Source organism: Geotrypetes seraphini, chromosome 12 (genome assembly GCF_902459505.1).
Source record: "Geotrypetes seraphini chromosome 12, aGeoSer1.1, whole genome shotgun sequence".
Taxonomy (NCBI): domain Eukaryota; kingdom Metazoa; phylum Chordata; class Amphibia; order Gymnophiona; family Dermophiidae; genus Geotrypetes; species Geotrypetes seraphini.
The window spans coordinates 83,962,355-83,981,058 of NC_047095.1; the positions used below are offsets into that span (position 1 = coordinate 83,962,355).

At 47.6% G+C, this 18,704-nt stretch overlaps 1 protein-coding gene across 2 annotated transcripts in view; it reads left to right on the plus strand.

The window, feature by feature from the left end:
- ABL2 (ABL proto-oncogene 2, non-receptor tyrosine kinase) overlaps positions 1-18,704 on the plus strand; it is a 140,340-nt gene that overhangs the window by 90,924 nt on the left and 30,712 nt on the right. For both annotated transcript variants that reach the window (XM_033916837.1, XM_033916838.1), the window contains exon 5: positions 712-796. In XM_033916837.1, coding sequence (XP_033772728.1) covers positions 712-796 — 85 coding nt within the window. The remainder of the gene's footprint in view (positions 1-711; positions 797-18,704) is intronic.

The window sequence follows — 18,704 nt, forward strand, 5'->3', positions numbered from 1 at the left end:
CTTCGGGGACAAGGGCAAACTTTGTCCCCATGTCATTCTCTAATTGGGGTACCAGAACAAAGCTTGGAAAAGCGAATAAGATTTAAAAAAACAAAACATGGGAGGCTGTCGGAGTTGGAAGGAAACAGGGCTGCAAGCAAGTAAATAATAGCATTGACTCCTGAGGGTACAGGAAGGGATGAATTGGAATAATTGCATGTATAGTTTAACACTGCCTACTCTCAAAGGGAAGACATAGTTTTGAAATTATCTTTTCTGGTTTTGAATTTCATTTGACTGCCCTCTAATGGAGTAGCTCGGTCATGTTATTTTTTTCTAGACTGCACTCAGACTTTGTAGTACTTCAAAGTGGGAATAGTATTCTCTGACTTGTCTGTGCTTGTTTGTTTTTTTCCAGTTAAACACAAAACATACAGTACATAAAACACTCAAGAAGAAGGGGGTCAAAGATGGAACCAAAGGATGACCACCAATAAAATATTAATTGCTTCCTTTTATTTCTGAAATTTTCTGCAGAAAGTTGAGCATTTAAAGAAAAATTTGGACTGCAATTTTATGCAGTATAGAAAACACATCTTTGTTGTCAAACTAAGAATTGATTCTTTTGCATTTTTGTTCTTTTCTTTAAACTAGAATATTGATGGGATTCAGGCTGGGCTTTGTAATGTGTGTGGTGATTTTTTTTATTTTTAAATCTCCTTTATCCTCCAGGAAGACACCATGGAAGTGGAAGAGTTCTTGAAGGAGGCTGCAGTGATGAAGGAGATCAAACATCCCAACTTGGTGCAGCTGTTGGGTAAGTATAGATTCTTATTAGTACCCAACACCTTGTGAAACCCTTTCCCTTCTCTTCACAAGGCCTAATACTCATTTCATACCACAATGGCATCATGATGTATTAGATATGTCATTTGGTCAGCTATTTTCCTTGGATACTTTTCAGTGAAAATGTGTCTCATGAAAAGAACTAGATGAGTGTATTTGTCATGTCTCCCACATATACCGTATATACTCGAATATAAACCAGGATTTTTGGACCAAAAAATTGGCTCAAAAATGGGGTTCCCGGTTTATATTCAGGTCAATGCCCCCTCCCAGAATTTTTTTTTAAGGCTGCTGCCGCCAGGCTTTGTCCCCACCTCCTTCCCTGCCCTATCCTCATACGGTAGCCAGTAAGGATGCCTTTCAGTACCGAGCAGCAGCGCCAAATTGCGCTCCTGCTCGTGTCGCTCAGCGCCGGGAAACTCATGGTAGCCGGTTAGCAGCAGGGTAGGAACTTGGAAAGTTCGCTCCTGCCCGCTGCACCTCCACCGCGGATTGCTAAGATGAGGTACTGTATGAGGCTAGGGGAGGGAGGGAGGGTGCAGAGTCTGACGGGGAAAGGAAGGAAGGATGTTGGGTGCAGAACCTGACGGGAGGGGGGAAGGAAGGAAGGAAGGGGGCTGGTGAAATGCCTGACAGGGGAGGGGGGAAGGAAGGTAGGAAGGGGGCTGGTGTAATGCCTGACAGGGGAGGGGGAAGGAAGGAAGGGGGCTGGTGCAATGCCTGACAGGGGAGCGGGGAAAGGGTGCTGGGTGCAGAACCTGACAGGGGAGGAAGGAAGGGGGCTAGGTTCAGAGTAGAGAGTTGCGCGGGGACAGAAATCCCACCCGTCCCCACCCGTCCCCGCCAAAATCCCACCCATCCCCACCCGTCCCCGTGAGGAATCCCTCCGTCCCCACCCGTCCCCGTGAGGAATCCCTCCGTCCCCACCCGTCCCCGCGAGGAATCCCCTCCGTCCCCACCCGTCCCCGTGAGGAATCCCCTCCGTCCCCACCCGTCCCCGCGAGGAATCCCCTCCGTCACCATCCTTCCCTATAAACTTCAGAAATAGTTATTTTATTTAATTATGCTACTGAATTAAAGGCTCTGGTAGAGACCCATTTACAAATAAGCAAAGAGACTATTAATTTGGAAATATTAATTGGGAAGAATACATACTTTGTAAATGGGTTTCTACCAGAACCTCTAATGTAAATATAAAATATAAATACTCAGCTGATGAGAACCCACAAACTGTCAGCTGAGGACTTCCTTTGCAGTTGGCCTGGGGTCCCTTTTGCCAAGCTTGGCAGGCAGCAGTAGCGTCCCTGAGTCACAGATGCTGGCACCTCAGTGGCTCATGGATGCTGCCAGCGACTGCTGCGCTTGGTGGAGGGGAGTTCTGACCATCTCTAGAGGAGGTCCTCTGCTGGCGGTGCTTGGGGATCCCCACCAGTCACAGCAAGGGCCAACAAGTACTTCAACACTGTAGAAATAAAACCAGAAATGCATTTCCTTTTCTTTTGAACACAAAACAAAGATATCTGCCATATACATTTCCCAAGGCAGATGACTCTATGCAATGTCACCTCGGTAACAAAATACAAAAATAGACAAATACACCCCCTCCCTTTTTACTAAACCACAATAGTAGGTTTTAGCACAGGGAGTTACGCTGAATGCCTCGCGCTGCTCTCAATGCTCATAGGCTCCCTGCGCTAAAAAACAATATTGCGGTTTAGTAAAAGGGAGCCATAGTGCAAAATATAGACAGCAGATATAAATTCTCAAAACAGACACATTTTGATCACTAAATTGAAAATAAAATCATTTTTCCTACCTTTGCTGTTTGGTGATTTCATGAGTCTCTGGTTGCACTTTCTTCTTCTGACTGTGCATCCAATCTTTCTTCCTTTCTTTCAGCCTCCTGTATGTTTCCTCTCCTCCAGACCTCATTCTCTCCCCCAACTTTTTCTTTCTGTCTCCCTGTTCCCCCTTCTTTCTGTCTCTCTGTCTGCCCCCTTTCTTTCTTTCTCCGTGCCCTCCCCCAAGCCACTCGGTTTGCTGCCACCGCCATCGGGGAATAGTCCCCAAGCCACCGCTGTCCCAAGCTTTCCCTGCAGAAGCTTCGCGCTGACCAGCATTCCGCTCCCTGACGTCAATTCTGACGTAGGAGAGGAAGTTCCGGGCCAACAAGGCATTTCTCCTCATTCCATCCAGCCTGAGCCCCATCTCTCCTTGATCCAGCATTTCCCTTCTGTGTCTGTCAGAATTACCATTCCACCTATTTTCCAGCATCACCCTTCTTTGTGTCCATCTCACCTATATCCCTATCTCACCACTTTTTCAGAATCTTCATTTGTCTCTGTCCTTGTCTTTACCCCATATTCACCATTTGCCCTTTCAATGTCTTTATCTCCCCCCCCCCCACACACACTTTTTCAGCATTACTTCTATGTCTCTATTTCACCTCCTCTTCATGTCCCCTCTGTATCTCTATCCTTATTCAGAAGGTCCTGCTTACCCTTTCTCTTCTTTGTGTCACTATCTCCATTTTCAGCTTTCCCCCTTTTTCCTTTGTTAATGCACCCTGTAGCCAGAATCTTTCCACCCTCTCTCCACTCCGGCCCAGCCCAGTATGAAATATTTCCTTTTGTTTCTCTCCCCTCTCTCTTCTCCTCCCTCACCCACGAGTCCTGCATCTGGCCCTCTCCCTTCTACCTGCACCTGGCAACACCCCCCTGCTCCGCGGCTCTCTTAAGCAACTCGTCAGCAGCGGTGATCAAGACAAGCTGCCGACATCGAGGCCTTCCCTCTACGAGTCCCACCTTTGTGGAAAAAGGAAGTTGAAACAAGCGGGACTCGCAGAGGGTAGGCCCCGACGCCAGAAGCTTGTGTCGATCGTTGCTGCTAAGTTGCCGAAGAGAGCCGCAGGTAGAAGGGAGAGGGAGATAGGAAGGCTGTAGAAGCTCCGGAGCATGACACCGAACCCGGCCAGGATGATTTCTTTTTCAGGCTGCTGCTGCCGCTGCCATCCCCCACCCGAAATGACAAAAAACAGCCTAATGCCCGCGTCGGGAAATAGCCATGTTGAGCAGTGAGCTCAGCACGTACACAGATGAAAGCCTTGCTTGCTGATTGGTCCGGCGGCACGGTGGGGCGGGGCCGCCGGACCAATCAGCAAGCAAGGCTTTCATCTGTGTACGTGCTGAGCTCACTGCTCAACATGGCTATTTCCCGACGCGACTCCAGACTTGCATCGCCAGAATTTAGGTAGGTTGTTTTCATCCCCGTGGGAGTCCCGTGGGCAAGGGGGCGTCCCCGTGGGAGTCCCGTGGGTCAGGGGGGCATCCCGTGGGAGTCCCGTGGGCCAGGGGGCGTCCCCGTGGGAGTCCCGTGGGCCAGGGGGGGAACCCGCGGGATCCCCGCGGGACCCGCGGGATTCCCGCGATCCCCGTTCCCGTGCAGACCTCTAGTTCAGAGCCTGATGGGGCAGGACACTTGAATATTAAGCCATATGACTTATATTCGAGTCAATCATTTTTCTTCCTTTTGGGGGGGGAAAAGGGGGGCTCGGCTTATATTCGGATCGACTTATATTCGAGTATATACCGTAAGCCTGTTTTCCACACTTATTGCAGGTTTTGGTATTATCCACAAGCCAAACCTTTCCCTTTCAGCCTCTCCACAGTATCACTTATGAAAATGTTGACCCAGAATCAAAGATTAATCCTTCCAGTACACCACTGGTAATGCTCTTTTCTTTGGACCAAATGCCATGTACTACCACCCTTTATCGCCTCGCTGTCAACCAGTTTCTAACCCAGTCACTGTAGTGCTGTACCAGGAACATTTGGTTTACTTATAACCATGTCAAAGGCCTTGTTGTACCACATTGTGCTCCCCTATTCAAAATTTCTGGTCACTCAGTAAAAGAGTGACCTGATTTGTCTGCTAAGGCAGGTTCAGAATCAAGAATTTGGTAAGTAATATATTTTAGAGACTGGAGGCAGTGCTTTAACATTTTGTTTACAGTACATCATTTATAGTACATCATTTATAATGTTGACATAACAAGAAATTCAGTTCTAGAGCAATGTGTCCAGGGGTCCTGAACATTAGGGTCTTGTACCTGAACTAACAAGTTGCTTGCAGAAAACTGTCAATCATGTTTTCCAACTTCACCTCCTTCTCAGGTTGCTGCTTCTGCCCCCTCAGTTTGTTTTCTGCAAGCAAGTTAATCAGAAGTGTTTTTGTTCTGCTCTGCGGTTTTATTATTTTCGGGTATTTCTGCTCAGTGTTCTATGGAGCCTTGGTGCCTGGAGGTTTCCACTTGGTGGGACCTCTGTCTGGGAGACTTTCACGGCAGATATCTGCTGCTAGCTAAATCAGCCTCAGGGACACCTAGCTAGCCAGCCTGCAGATATTTTTTATATCTCAGGGGCTGTCTCCTGCATAGCTGCTCACATCTCTGATTCAGTCAGGAGCTTGAGTGCAGGCTGTGTGGGCTCCTTCCTGGATCAGCTGGGACTGTGGGCCGGCTGCGTGGTGTTCCCTCCTTTGCAGCACAGTTTTCCAGGGGTTGAGATTCAGTCCGACCTCGGTCCAATTGGCAGCTAGAAGACCAGGTTCATCCAGTGAATCTGTGATGCAGATTTCTTCTCCCTTTGATTCCAGCTGAAATCTATGCTGAATCAAAAACTGGCTGGAGCATAGGAAACAGAGAGTGGGAGTAAATGAACAATACTTGGACTGGAAGAGCATCACCAGTGGGGTGCTGCAGGGCTTGGTGCTTGGACCCATGCTCTTCAACATCTTTATAAACGATTTGGACATTGGTACGACAAGTGAGGTGATTAAATTTGCAGACAATACGAAGTTATTCAGAGTAGTGAAGACACAGGGGGATTGTGAAGATCTGCAATGTAACATAATCAAGCTTGAGAAATGGGCATCGACATGGCAAATGAGGTTCAGCGTGGATTAGTGTAAAGTGATGCATGTTGGGAACAAAAATCTCATGCACGAATACAGGATGTCTGGGGTAGTACTTGGAGAGACCTCCCAGGAAAGAGACTTGGGAGTTCTGATCGACAAGTCGATGAAGCCGTCTGCATAATGTGCGGCAGTGGCGAAAAGGGCGAACAGAATGCTAGGATCACGAACAGATCGGAGAGGGTTATCATGCCTCTGTACTGGGCCATGGTATGCCCTCACCTGGAATACTGTGTCCAACACTGGTCGCCGTACATGAAGGACACGGTACTACTCGAAAGGGTCCAGAGAAGAGCGACTAAAATGGTTAAGGGGCTGGAGGAGTTGCCATACAATGAGAGATTGGAGAAATTGGGCCTCTTGAAAAGAGGAGACTGAGAGGGGACTTGATCGAAACGTTCAAAATACTGAAGGGAATAGACTTAGTAGAGAAAGACAGACTGTTCACCCTCTCCAAGGTAGGGAGAACGAGAGGGCACTCTCTAAAGTTGAAAGGGGATAGATTCCGTACAAACGTATAGAAATTCTTCTTCACCCAGAGAGTGGTGGAAAGCTGGAACGCTCTTCCAGAGTCTGTTATAGGGGAAAATACCCTACAGGGTTTCAAGACAAAGTAGGACAAGTTCCTGGTAAATTGGAACGTACGCAGGTGAGGCTGGACTCATTTAGAGCATTGGTCTTTGACCTGAGGGCCGCTGTGTGAGCTGACTGCTGAACCACTGGTCTGACCCAGCAGCGGCATTTCTTATGTTCCACAATGTGTCATCATCTGCAGGTCCTGCGGTCAATGATGGTGACCATTGAGAGGGTTCCTTAGGCCAGAGCACACATGAGACCTCCCCAAGACTCTTCTCTCTTGCTGTTCCCCCCAGTTGGGCTCGCTACAACAGCTGCTCCCCTGGCTACCTACAGCAAACAGCAGCCTGCAGTGGTAGCTGAGACCAGCTGTCCTTTCCTGGGGCATGCCTCTTCGCATATCATTCTGGGAGATATTAATGACCGTTACCAGCCTTTATGGTTGAGGGGGTCATTGCAGTGGATACCCAGTCCAGGGACTTTGAATTCTGGCTCATCAGAAGTAGTCCATAAATTGCCTGGAACTCAGAGCCATTTATTTAGAGCTACAGGCATTGGAGAAGTCTTTGGAAAGCAAAGCAGTTGGTCTTCTCAAACAATGCAATAGCGGTAGCATATGTCAGCAGGCAATGAGGCATCAGAAACACCCCATTGTGTCTAGAAACTCAACTTCCCTTCCAGTTGACAGAGGCTTACTTTCAGGCTTTCTCGACTGTGCACATGGCAGGAGTGGAAAATTATGCAGGCCGATTTCAGTTGGCAGACTCTTGATCCAGTGGAATGGTCTTTATCTCCACAGACATTCAATGCCATAGTTCGGTGGTGGGAGCCTCCACAGATGGATCTGATGGCCTCAGCAGTGAACTCCGAGATGCCTCGTTTTGACAGCCAAAGATCTGAGCTCAGTAGCTAGGGGTTGGAACACGTTGGTCCAACTGTGGCCAGAGAATAAGCTTTTATACATGTTTCCCCCATGGCCTGTGCTCAGTCAAGTCATTTGCAGGATTGCGATCCATTCCGGCTTGGTAATCATAGTGGTAACCAATTGGCCTCGCAGACCATGGTGTGTGGACCTACTGTAGTTAGTCTCTAGAGCAGTGTATTGCAAACTTGTTGCCACGGCACACTAGTATGCCACACGAGATTTCTGGTGTGCCGCGAGATGCTGAGGAGGAGAGGTGCGAGTGCCAGTTGACTGGCTACAGGACGTACCTCTCGGGCCTAGAGGCACATCTTGTAGGCAGTCAGTCACTGCCTGCGTCTCTCCTTCTCTCCGTACCTCTTCTTTTTCAGCACCCCCCACTGGCGGCTCAGGGCCCCATCTGGAGGGCCTCCGTGCATACGTGTGACGTCATCAAGGCGATGTCTGCGCACTTCTGAGTGCCCTCGAGCAGAGGCCACCAGTTTATTGTGCTGCGCCTCGTAAAGTTTGCAAGATACTGCTCTAAAGGGACAAAGGCCTCAGATTTCCTGTCCAAGTGGATCTTCTTACTCAGGGACCAGCTCCTATTGAGAATCCGGAAGACTTTGGGCTTATGGCATGGCTCTTGAGCAGGTGGCCCTGGCAAGCAAGGGTTATTCAGCCTTTACCACATTGCTCAGAGCAAAGAAGTTGTCCATAGGGGCAGCCTATGCTACAGCTTAGAAATCCTTTCAGTGCTAGAATGTGGTAAAGGGTGTAGAGCCCAGGCAAGATCTGATTTTGGTAGTTTGTGACTTTTTGCAGGAGGGGCTGTTGGTAAGTTCTCTGAAAGTTCAGGTAGCAGGTCTGTCTTGTTTCCAAGCTCAAGGGAAAAGAGACTCCTTGGCCTCTCATCCAGATGTCACCCAGTTCATTAAAGGGACTCTGCGGTTTTATTCTCCAGTGTGTTCCCCTTTCCCTTCCTAGAACCTTAACATATTGTTGCTAGGTCTCGGTACTGCTCCATATGAGCCCTTACAGGAAGTTTCCCTCATGGATCTTACAGTCACGACAGTGTTCCTGGTGGCGACTACATTGGCAAGACGGGTTTCTAAGTTACAAGCTATTTCCTGCAGGGAGCCGTTTCTTAGGTTCACAGAAGCAGGGCTCTCCTTACCCACGGTCCTGTCTTTCTTACTGAAGGTAGTCTGAGCCTTCCACATCAATCAGGAAATCCGTTTGCCTGCTTTTTGCCCTATGGGGGGGGGGGTGTCTAAGAAAAAGGATAAAGTGCTGCATTTGCTGGATGTCAAGTGAATGCTTCTTCGGTACCTAGAAGTTGCCAATGAGTTTTGCTTTTCAGATCACCTTTTTGTTCTCTTCAGTCTGGTCAATAAAAGGAGGTCGGCATCTAAAGCCTCAGTTTCCAGATAGATTAAGATGACCATTTCCTCCACGCAAGTGGACTTTGGTAAGCAACCAGCGATCGCACTGAAAGTTCACTCCACTAGCGGAGTTGCTGCCTTGTGGGCAGAGACTAGGGCGTCTACACCTAAGGAGATTTGTAGAGTGGCTACATGGTCTACCCTACATACCTTCACCAGGTTACATAGGGTGGATGAAGCAGCTGGTGAAAACGCCACTTTCGGGACCTCCGTCTTATAAAGGCAGGCCCACCCTAAACTCTGAGGACTACTTTGATACTTCCCTAGCATTTAGGGTCACTAGGTACATTATACTAGAAAGAAAGATTAGGTTCTTACCTTGGTAATCTTCTGTCTTGTAGATGTGTCTAGTAGTCTGTCCTGTGTGTGGGCTTTGCCTGCCTTCTGCCTTAGAAACAATCTGAATTTGAATTTTTCTCTTTGAGGAACTGAGAGGGAAAAGAAAAGAAAGATGATGCTTAAGTAATTCATCACGACCATATAGTCCGGTTTCAGTCTCTGCTTGTCAGCAGGTCATATGGAGATGATGCGGTATATAAACTTAAGGTTTAGATTTGATTAGATTAGATATGAGTAGATACGAGCTCTATCCATGATTAGTACTAGTTGCATAATTTGGATATTATAATGTTATTGCCTATGTTTGTTACAAAGCAGAACAAAATTACAGTCTGGGATTTTCCCCATTTTCCTCCTCCCTGTTATGTCTTTTATTACAGTGCTACTTGATTGCTTTTGTAGAAATTGAGGGGGCGGGAGCAGCTCCCTGGGAAAGAGGTAGAATTGAAAATATGAATAACAGTTTTCTGCAAGCAACTTGCTGGTTCAGATTCAAGATGCTAGTGTTCAGGACCACTAGACACATCTAGAAGAAAGAAGATTACCCAGGTAAGAACCTAATCTTTCTATTTGTCTTGAGTTAAGGGTGTGACATGTAGAAGATTTATATGTACACCTTAGAAATACATTTTCTCCCAGTTGCACCCCACAATACCTGGATTCCTGTTTCAAGTAAACTTATCAGACTGCCAGGAATGAGTTGATGGACTCCTGTCCATTTCATGTATGTGTCAATCATTCTCATAATATTCAGTTGACTGGATGAAAATGGTAACATTGAAAAGTGCAGCAAAAATTGGAGCGATATATTAATCCTCCCTTGAAGATCTCAGAAGGAGTGTCAGGAGCAGTTGTTTGCAACTGTGCTCTGCCCTACGTAATGGTGACATACAAAATATAGGTATGTTTGAAGTACTTTCAGGAGCCCTGAAGAAGCATCAGTCAGATGTTCTATTCTAGTATGATAAACTCCATTCCTGAAAGTATGGGTAATCAATCCCTTCTTGGATGGCCTTTAGGGAGCTTCATTAGCAATCTTTTATTCTGCCTCCCATCCTTCTGGGCTATCCTCCAATTCCTCAGTTGTCTCTCTATAAGCGAGATGGTAGGGACTTGTCTTTTCTGCTTGTGTTTCTTTTCATTCAGGTTTGATCTTTGCTAATAATTTGTGAGGCTTTTCAGTGCTGCAGAGAATCTCTCATTTGGGACAACTCTAGCTGCAGGAGAGTGCAAGCTCTAACGTTAAGGGTCTGCTTCCAAGGGGCAAACTGTTTTGCAGTGAATCCACTTAGACAGCCTGCATTAACAGTTTGGGGACTCGGGGACCATTCCCTTGGGAGCAAGACTCACCCCAGGTTTGTCCGCAGTGGACTTCAGCACAGGCTGAGTGGCTCCATGGTGGTTTTTCCAGGGTTGGAGCCAACTGCTGACCTCCTCCCATTTGCGTGTGGGTAATCTGGTGGGGGTTGAGGTCTCCGGCCAGTTCATTGGGCCTGAGAGGCAGTCAAAAGACACAAGCAGTCTGGATTCCAGGCTTGTTGAGGTAGTTCTCCCTATGAGCTGTTTGCATCTTCAGTGCTTACACAGTGAATAACAGGCTGACAATCTGAAAACCAAAATTGGTGGGGAGGGGGGAGGTTAAATCGGTTTTGGGGGGGGAATCTGGAATAAGAGATGGGGATCCCCTACCTCTAAAATCCCCAAATCACTAGTTTTTGGACCCCACTGTAGCCCCCCCAGGCTGTTTCTGGCACTAAAATCACTGTTGCAGTGGCCATCTTGGATTTCACAATTAAAAAAACAAACCTCTTTCCAGTGCACTAGAAATGGTATGCTGGACCGTAGGGTACTCTGTCCATTCTCGTGAGCATACTGCAAAAAGATGTCAGTCACAGTTTTTGAAACCTTCTCCTTCCCAGAGTCTGCTGCCCCCTTCAGTTTCTCTTTCTGCAGGCGAGCATGAAAGGTATCTTCTGATTTGCTTGGTTTATTTCTTTTTTATTTTGCAATAGTTTTGTGATTTTTCGCTCTAGTCGCGGTCTTTTTCATGAAATCATAGATCCTCTTTGATAAGGGTCTACTCTGCATAGAGAGGAACAAATTTTAAATCTGCAGCTGACAGGTGTATCCTTCGGGGATCTATTTCAGATAGCCTGCTGAAGATTACTGGAGCTCAGGGTCCATTGTTTGCTCACTCCTTGACTTGAACAGAGGCTGGAATGCAGGCTGTTTAGGCACTAATAGCGTTCCTTTGGGGTGCTCAGGGTGACATCTACATTTCATGTCTTTTCCACCCCCTCCCCCCCAATTATCATGAGAGGTCTGGGGGTGTGAAAGGTTGGTCCGTGGAGGTCCGACCAACAGCTCAAAGATCCTAGCAAAGTGGCTGAGTGATTAGAAGCAGAGGGCCAGGGTCATGTGATGAAGCAGTGCTGAGAGGTGGCTCTTCGCCTCATCTCCTGCACTTTCCGACACAAAACTTGACAAATCATGCCAATTAACATATCGGACTCGCCACTTTTTATGACCATCTGCTGTAGGAACATCAGGGCAACTTGTAGGGTGGTGCTGCACAGCTTGTGGAGGTGTGTGACCCAAGGCATGCCAACCAAAACCCCACAGCCTGCCATGGAGAAGCGCATGGTGCAGCCTTTCAAGATGGCGCAGTCATCCCCACCTATGGGGCCTCTCATTACCCTACAAGATTTATAATCAGAAAATAATATTAAATATTGAACTAAGGCCAGTACTGGGCAGACTTGCATGGTCTGTGTCTGTATATGGCTGTTTGGTGGAGGATGGGCTGGGGAGGGCTTCAGTGGCTGGGAGGGTGTAGATGGGCTGGAGTAAGTCTTAACAGAGATTTTGGCAGTTGGAACCCAAGCACAGTACTGGGTAAAGCTTTGGATTCTTGCCCAGAAATAGCTAAGAAGAAAAAATTAAAAAATTTAAATTGAATCAGGTTGGGCAGACTGGATGGACCATTCGGGTCTTTATCTGCCGACATCTACTATGTTACTATGTAAGATGATGCAGTGAAAGAGCAACGTTGGATTCATCGGCTCAATACAGTGGAGCCAATGGGTCTCAACGCAGAGATAGAATGGTCTACAGTTTTTTGACTCTGCCGGCGTACAGTTGGTAATTGTTCTTGTATCAACAATTAAATCCCTTGTGGATAGGTTAAACGTAAGGGTTATAAATAGTGAAGTAGAAGCCGCCGCCGCCATCTTGCATATTAACTGATTTGCGGGGTGGAAGTTAGCGGCAATGGTAAGCAAATAAGGCAATAAGTTTGATATCACCTTGGAATTTAATTATAGTTTTGTACGATTTTAATTGATGTGATATGTCTTTCATTTAGTGTTGATCCCTGACGAAGCAGAAGCGAAACATGTCGGGTCCAACCGCTGAACCACACTATAAGTACAACACTATAAATAATATGGGGTTGATAGCATCTTAAAAGTTAAGAGAATTAAAGTGAATAATAGTGTCTGGACCGGTGAGGAGGGTACACCAATCAACTCCCAGTCAGGAATACTCACCTGTGTGGGACAGAGGAGGGTGTTTCTGAGGTCTATGACAGAAGATATTTAGTTCTTTAAAGACATATAACTCTAGGTGGAAGAGATCTTAATTGACAGAAGATTTTGAAGTGGCTGGAACATTTTGTTTGAAAGTGGTGTTCATTTATATATTACAGTTTCATTATTGACTGTTATAACATTATATGAACAGATCAGAACCTTGGTTTCAGGGAGCTCCTCGTGTCCCTTCTTTTCCTGTCTTTTACTCTACAGCTCTTACATGCTTTAGAATGAATTGAAGGGGGCAGCAGACTCCTGAGAGAAGGATAAGGTTACAAAAGCTGTGATTGACATCTTTTTGCTGTATGCTCGCAGGAATGAACAGAGTACCCTAAGGTTCAGCATACCATTCCTATCTACTGGAAAAGATATTGTCATGATAAGAACCTAATCTCTTTTTCTGCCTCAAATCACCTCAATTTTACTTAAAAACAGTTGTGATGGACTCCTCAGGCCATGATATCTTGAATTTATGCCAGTTTTGAGGTGTCCGTCTGAGGATCATCTATGTTCCATGTGCTGCGCAACATGTAAGAGGGGGTGGGGAGTCACTGGCTTAACCTTCTCTTGTCCCTCAGGGGGTGTTAGTGCCCATTTGGTTTGATGGCCAGGGAAAAAGTCCAGATTTGAACCCGGGAGCATGCACATATGCATCCTCGGCAAAGCGCAGCCCCAGAAAGGAGCTTGTAAGTGTCCGCAGGGCCGTCTGGACGTCTTGGACAGGGGTTCCCCCCTGAATTCATCAGTATGATGATTGAAGCTTACATGACCAACAAGGGCTGCATGGAGCCCTCTAGAACTTAATTCCCCAGCAACAGTGCCATCAACAAGATGGGGAAGTTCAGTCTGAGGAAGACTGGGCTGGAGAGGGCTCTATTTCAATGCCTTTACTTTGTAGCAGGTGATGTTGCTTCATCTCTAGGGGGGACATCCCCTGAGCTCGGGGAGGACCTGACTGTGCGCAAGCTGTTTAAGCCCTTGGTGCTTTTAGAGGTGATCACGGAACCCCTCTAGGAATTAAAGATGGAGACTCCACTGTACTCTGCTACACAGTGCTCGTTTATGAGCAGCACAAAGGCATAGACCTCCTGTTTTCCCTCTCATCAAGACATTACTAAAATGCTCACAGACCATTGGGAGGTTCCGGAGGGACCCATTTGGGTAGCCAAAGATTTATCCGATGGATACAGAATTTAACTGACTTTTTGTTTCTCTGAAAGTGGATTCACTGGTGGCACAGGTTACAAAGTGTACCTCCATTCCCAGTGAAGGAGGCATGGTAGTAAAGGTTACCCAGGACCGCAGGCTGGATTTTGTTCATAAGAAGTTTTTTGAGGCCAGGGCCTCAGGTTTGAAAGCAGCTATTGTGTGTTTTTGTCGCCTGGGCTTTCCACTCCAAGTTGCGCCATGATCTGGAGGCTGTTGTCAGGAGGGATCTCCAGTTTTTAATATCGGGAGTAGATTAAATGGTGAGACCTTGGTTAGGACCACGGAGGAACGCGATCTAGGAGTGATCATTAGCGAAGACATGAAAGTTGCCAATCAAGTGGAGAAGGCTTCCTCCAAGGCAAGACAAATATTGGGGTGTATCCGCAGAAGTTTCGTCAGCAGGAGACCTGAAGTTATGATGCCGTTGTACAGAACCATGGTGAGGCCACACGTGGAGTACTGTGTTCAGTTTTGGAGACCACACTACCGAAAGGACGTGCTGAGGATCGAGTCGGTTCAGCGAACAGCCACCAAGATGGTCACGGGGCTCAAGGATCTCCCGTATGAAGAAAGACTAAAGAAGTTGCGACTGTACTCACTCGAGGAAAGAAGAGAACGGGGAGATATGATTGAAACGTATAAATATATCACGGGACGCATCGAGTCAGAAGATGATATCTTCTGGCTCATGGGACCCTCGACCACCAGAGGGCATCCGCTGAAAATCAGGGGAGGGAAGTTTCATGACGACTCCAGGAAGTACTTCTTCACCGAAAGAGTGGTGGATCATTGGAACAGACTCCCACTCCAGGTGATAAAGGCCAGCAGCATGACGGATTTTAAGAAAAAATGGGATACTCTTGTGGGATCTTTAAGGGAGTAAATTCAGGGGGGGGGATACTTGGAATGGGCAGACTTGGTGGGCTATAGCCCTTTTCTGCCGCTTTTTCTATGTTTCTATGTTTCTATTATGTGACTGATGCTCTGTAAGACCTTTTCAGAGACATGCTTATTCCATTTCCACCTACAGGATGCTATGGCTCAGATAGTGGGTGGGGGATTCCTCCTCTGAGGTGACCTTGAGTAAATTACCATTTAAGGGACATTTACTGTTTGAGAAAGGTCTGGATGATCTTATGGCCAGCGTGCAGGACCAAAAGCTGAAGTCCTTACAGGACAGCAGATCTCGAGCCCCTAGGTGGTCAGGTCACAGTAACTTTTGGGCCGTCAGACGATATTGCCAGCTCTCAGGAGGTCTTTCGGGCCAGAGATTCTTTCAAAGCTCCAGACAAAGATTTAGGGGGGAGTGGGCAGGCACCCTTAATCTTCCCATTCTAACACAACTCCCAAGAAGCAGTTATGACACCAAGCCATTAGCCGAGCCTCCACACATTGGAGGGAAGTTATGACCTATTGGGGGTGCTGGGCATTTATACAGGAGGGGTACAAGCTTGAATTTTTTTATCCCCTCCCGGACCTTTTTCTAGACTGTCCGGCTGGGAGGTCAGAAAAAGTGGCCAAAGTCAGAGCAAAAATGTAAAGGTTTCTGGATCTGGAAGCCATAGAGCCTGTAGCAGATGAAGACTCGGGGTCCAGTACATACTCCATATACTTCATAGTACCCAAGAGAGGCTCAGAAGACTGGAGGCCAATTCTAGACCTCAAAACAATAAATGCAACCCTCCAGATTCTATGGTTTCTGGATGAAGAAGGTGAGGTTGGCAATTAAGTCAGTAGCACCTAGGGAATTTCTTATCTCTCTGGATTTGATGAAGGCATATCTGCACATATTCCCATTTTTCCAGAGCACAGGAAATGTTTGCGATTCTGTGTGCTGGAGCAACACTTCCAGTTCGTGGCCTTGCCCTTCGTTCTAGCCTCGGTGCCACTGACCTTCATCAAGGTAATGATAGTGGTTGCAGCACAACTGCGCAGAAAGGGTATATAAGTCCATCTGTATCTGAATGATTGGCTAAGAGCCCAGTCTGATTCTGAAGGCAAACTAGTGGTCACAGAGTAGTTGAAATGCTGCAGAACCTGGGCTGGGTGGTTAACTTTTGGAAAAGCCATCTGGAGCCGACACAGATCTTGGAGTATCTGGGAGTCAAGTTTGACACAAGGGAAAACAAAGTGTTCTTCCTTGAAGCCTGCAGAGAAAAGCTTCTATATCAGATAAGGGAGTTTCAGAGTGAGTCTACCCCATGGATGTAGTCCACTGGGCAAGGAAGGATGCACTCCTCTCCCGATAGTGCCCGCAGAGGGATGCACTTCACCAGCAGCTGTCTTGGATAGTGGAAGCTCTTCACAGTCTAGTCTAGTGATTGGAACCCCAGTCTCTCACCAGAGGGGTTCCCCTTCGTATCTCTTCATGGGTGGCTCTGACGACAGATGGCAGCCTATTTGACTGGGGTATACATTGTGAGGAGCGTCCAATTCAGGTCAATCAACCACTTGGAACTTTGAGCCATCTGCCTGGTTTTTTAGGAGTTCAGAAATGCATTGCAGAACAAAGTAGTATGAGTTTTCTCAGACAATGCAACGGCAGTAGCCTAAGTCAATAGCCATGGAGGCACCAAAAGCATTGCTCTTTACTTGGAAGCCCAGATACTGTTTCGATTGGCGGAGCATGTGTTAGGAGTGGACAGTGTACAAGTGGATTTCCTCAGCCTGAAGACCCTGGATCCCGTGGATTGATCATAAGAACATAAGAACATAAGCAGTGCCTCTGCCGGGTCAGACCAGAGGTCCATCCCACCCAGCAGTCCGCCCCCGCGGCGGCCCAACAGGTCATGACCTGCCTTAATCACCAGAAGGGGCCCCCTTGCCCCCTAGGTTTCTCATCGGAGTCCTTTCTTCCCATCAATGTCTTAACCCTCCGGCCTTGCACCTGCACGACCTGGTGAGCTGTCTATACTTATGCAACACCCCAGCACCTCCCTCAGTACCCCACGATCCCCTTTTCCCTCAGGAATCTGTCCAATCCCTGTTTGAATCCCTGTACTGTACTCTGCCGGATCACTTCCTCCGGGAGCGCATTCCATTTGTCCACGACCCTTTGGGTGAAGAAAAACTTCCTTGCATTTGATTTGAACCTATCTCCCTTCAGTTTCTCTGAGTGCCCCCTCGTACCTGTTGTCCCTTTTAGTCTGAAGAACCTGTCCCTGTCCATCCTCTCTATGCCCCTAAGTATTTTGAAGGTCTCTATCATATCCCCCCTGAGCCTCCTTTTTTCCAGAGAGAAGAGCCCCAGTTTATCCAGCCTCTCAGCATATGGGAAGTTTTCCAGCCCTCTTACCAGTTTCGTTGCCCTCCTTTGGACTCTCTCAAGAACTGCCATGTCCTTCTTGAGGTGCGGCGACCAATATTGAACGCAGTATTCCAGATGTGGGCGCACCATCGCTCGATACAGCGGCATGATGACTTCCCGCGTCCTGGTTGATATGCCCCTCTTGATGATGCCCAGCATCCTGTTGGCTTTCTTCGAGGCTGCTGCACACTGTGCGGATGGTTTCATGGATGGATCCACTAGCACACCCAAGTCTCTCTCAAGTCCGGTGTCTTCCAGCAATCTCCCCCCCATTTTATACTCGAACAACGGGTTCTTTTTCCCTATGTGCATGGCCTTGCATTTATCTACGTTAAAGCGCATTTGCCATTTGTTTGCCCAGTCCTCCAGCTTATCGAGGTCCCTTTGCAGTTCCTCACACTCCTCCCTGGTCCTAACTCTGGCGCAGAGCTTGGTATCGTCTGCAAATTTTATAACCTCACACTTTGCCTCCGTTTCCAGGTCATTGATAAATATGTTGAAGAGTAGCGGCCCCAGCACCGATCCCTGCGGCACACCGCTCGTGACTCCCCGCCAGTCAGAATATTGGCCCTTTACTTTGACCCTCTGTAGTCTACCTGACAGCCAGTGCTTGATCCATCTGTGTACATCCCCGCCCACCCCATGGTTCCACAGCTTCCTAAGCAGCCTTTCATGTGGCACCTTGTCAAAGGCCTTTTGAAAATCGAGGTAAATGATGTCTATGGGTTCCCCTTTGTCCACCTGACTGCTTATTCCCTCAAAGAAGTACAGAAGGTTTGTCAGGCACGACCTTCCCTTACAGAATCCGTGCTGGCTTGTCCGCAGTAGGCCATTTTTCTCGATGTGCTCGCAAATGCTGTCCTTGATCATTGCTTCCACCATCTTCCCTATAACTGAAGTCAGGCTCACCGGCCTGTAGTTCCCGGGGTCACCTCTCGATCCCTTCTTAAAGATAGGTGTGACATTCGCCAGTTTCCAGTCCTCTGGTACCTCTCCAGTTTTCAAGGATAGGTTGCAAACATGCTGGATTGCGCCCGCTATTTCCTGACTTAGTTCCTTTAGAACCCTTGGGTGGATCCCGTCCGGTCCCGGTGATTTGCCGCTTTTCAGTCTGTCAGTCTGCTTGAGGACATCCTCCCGACTTACCTCTATATGCCCCAATCTTTTGGCCTGCTCCCCACTCATGAGCTCCTCTGAGTCCGGTATATTGGACGTGTCCTCGCTCGTGAAGACCGACGAGAAGAACGTGTTCAACCTCTCAGCTACCTCTTTATTCTCCTTAATCACTCCCTTCCTATCCCCATCGTCCAATGACCCCACCTCCTCTCTCACTGGTTGCTTCCCCTTTACGTAACTGAAGAATGCCTTGAAGTTTTTCGCCTCCCTGGCCAGCCCCTCCTCGTATTTCCCTTTTGCTTTTCTAATCTCTCGGTGGCATTCCTTTTGGCATTTCCTGTGCTCCTGGTGATTTTCCTCCGTTGGATCCCTTTTCCATTTCCGGAAGGACACTTTCTTGTCACTGATTACCCTCTTTACGTCAG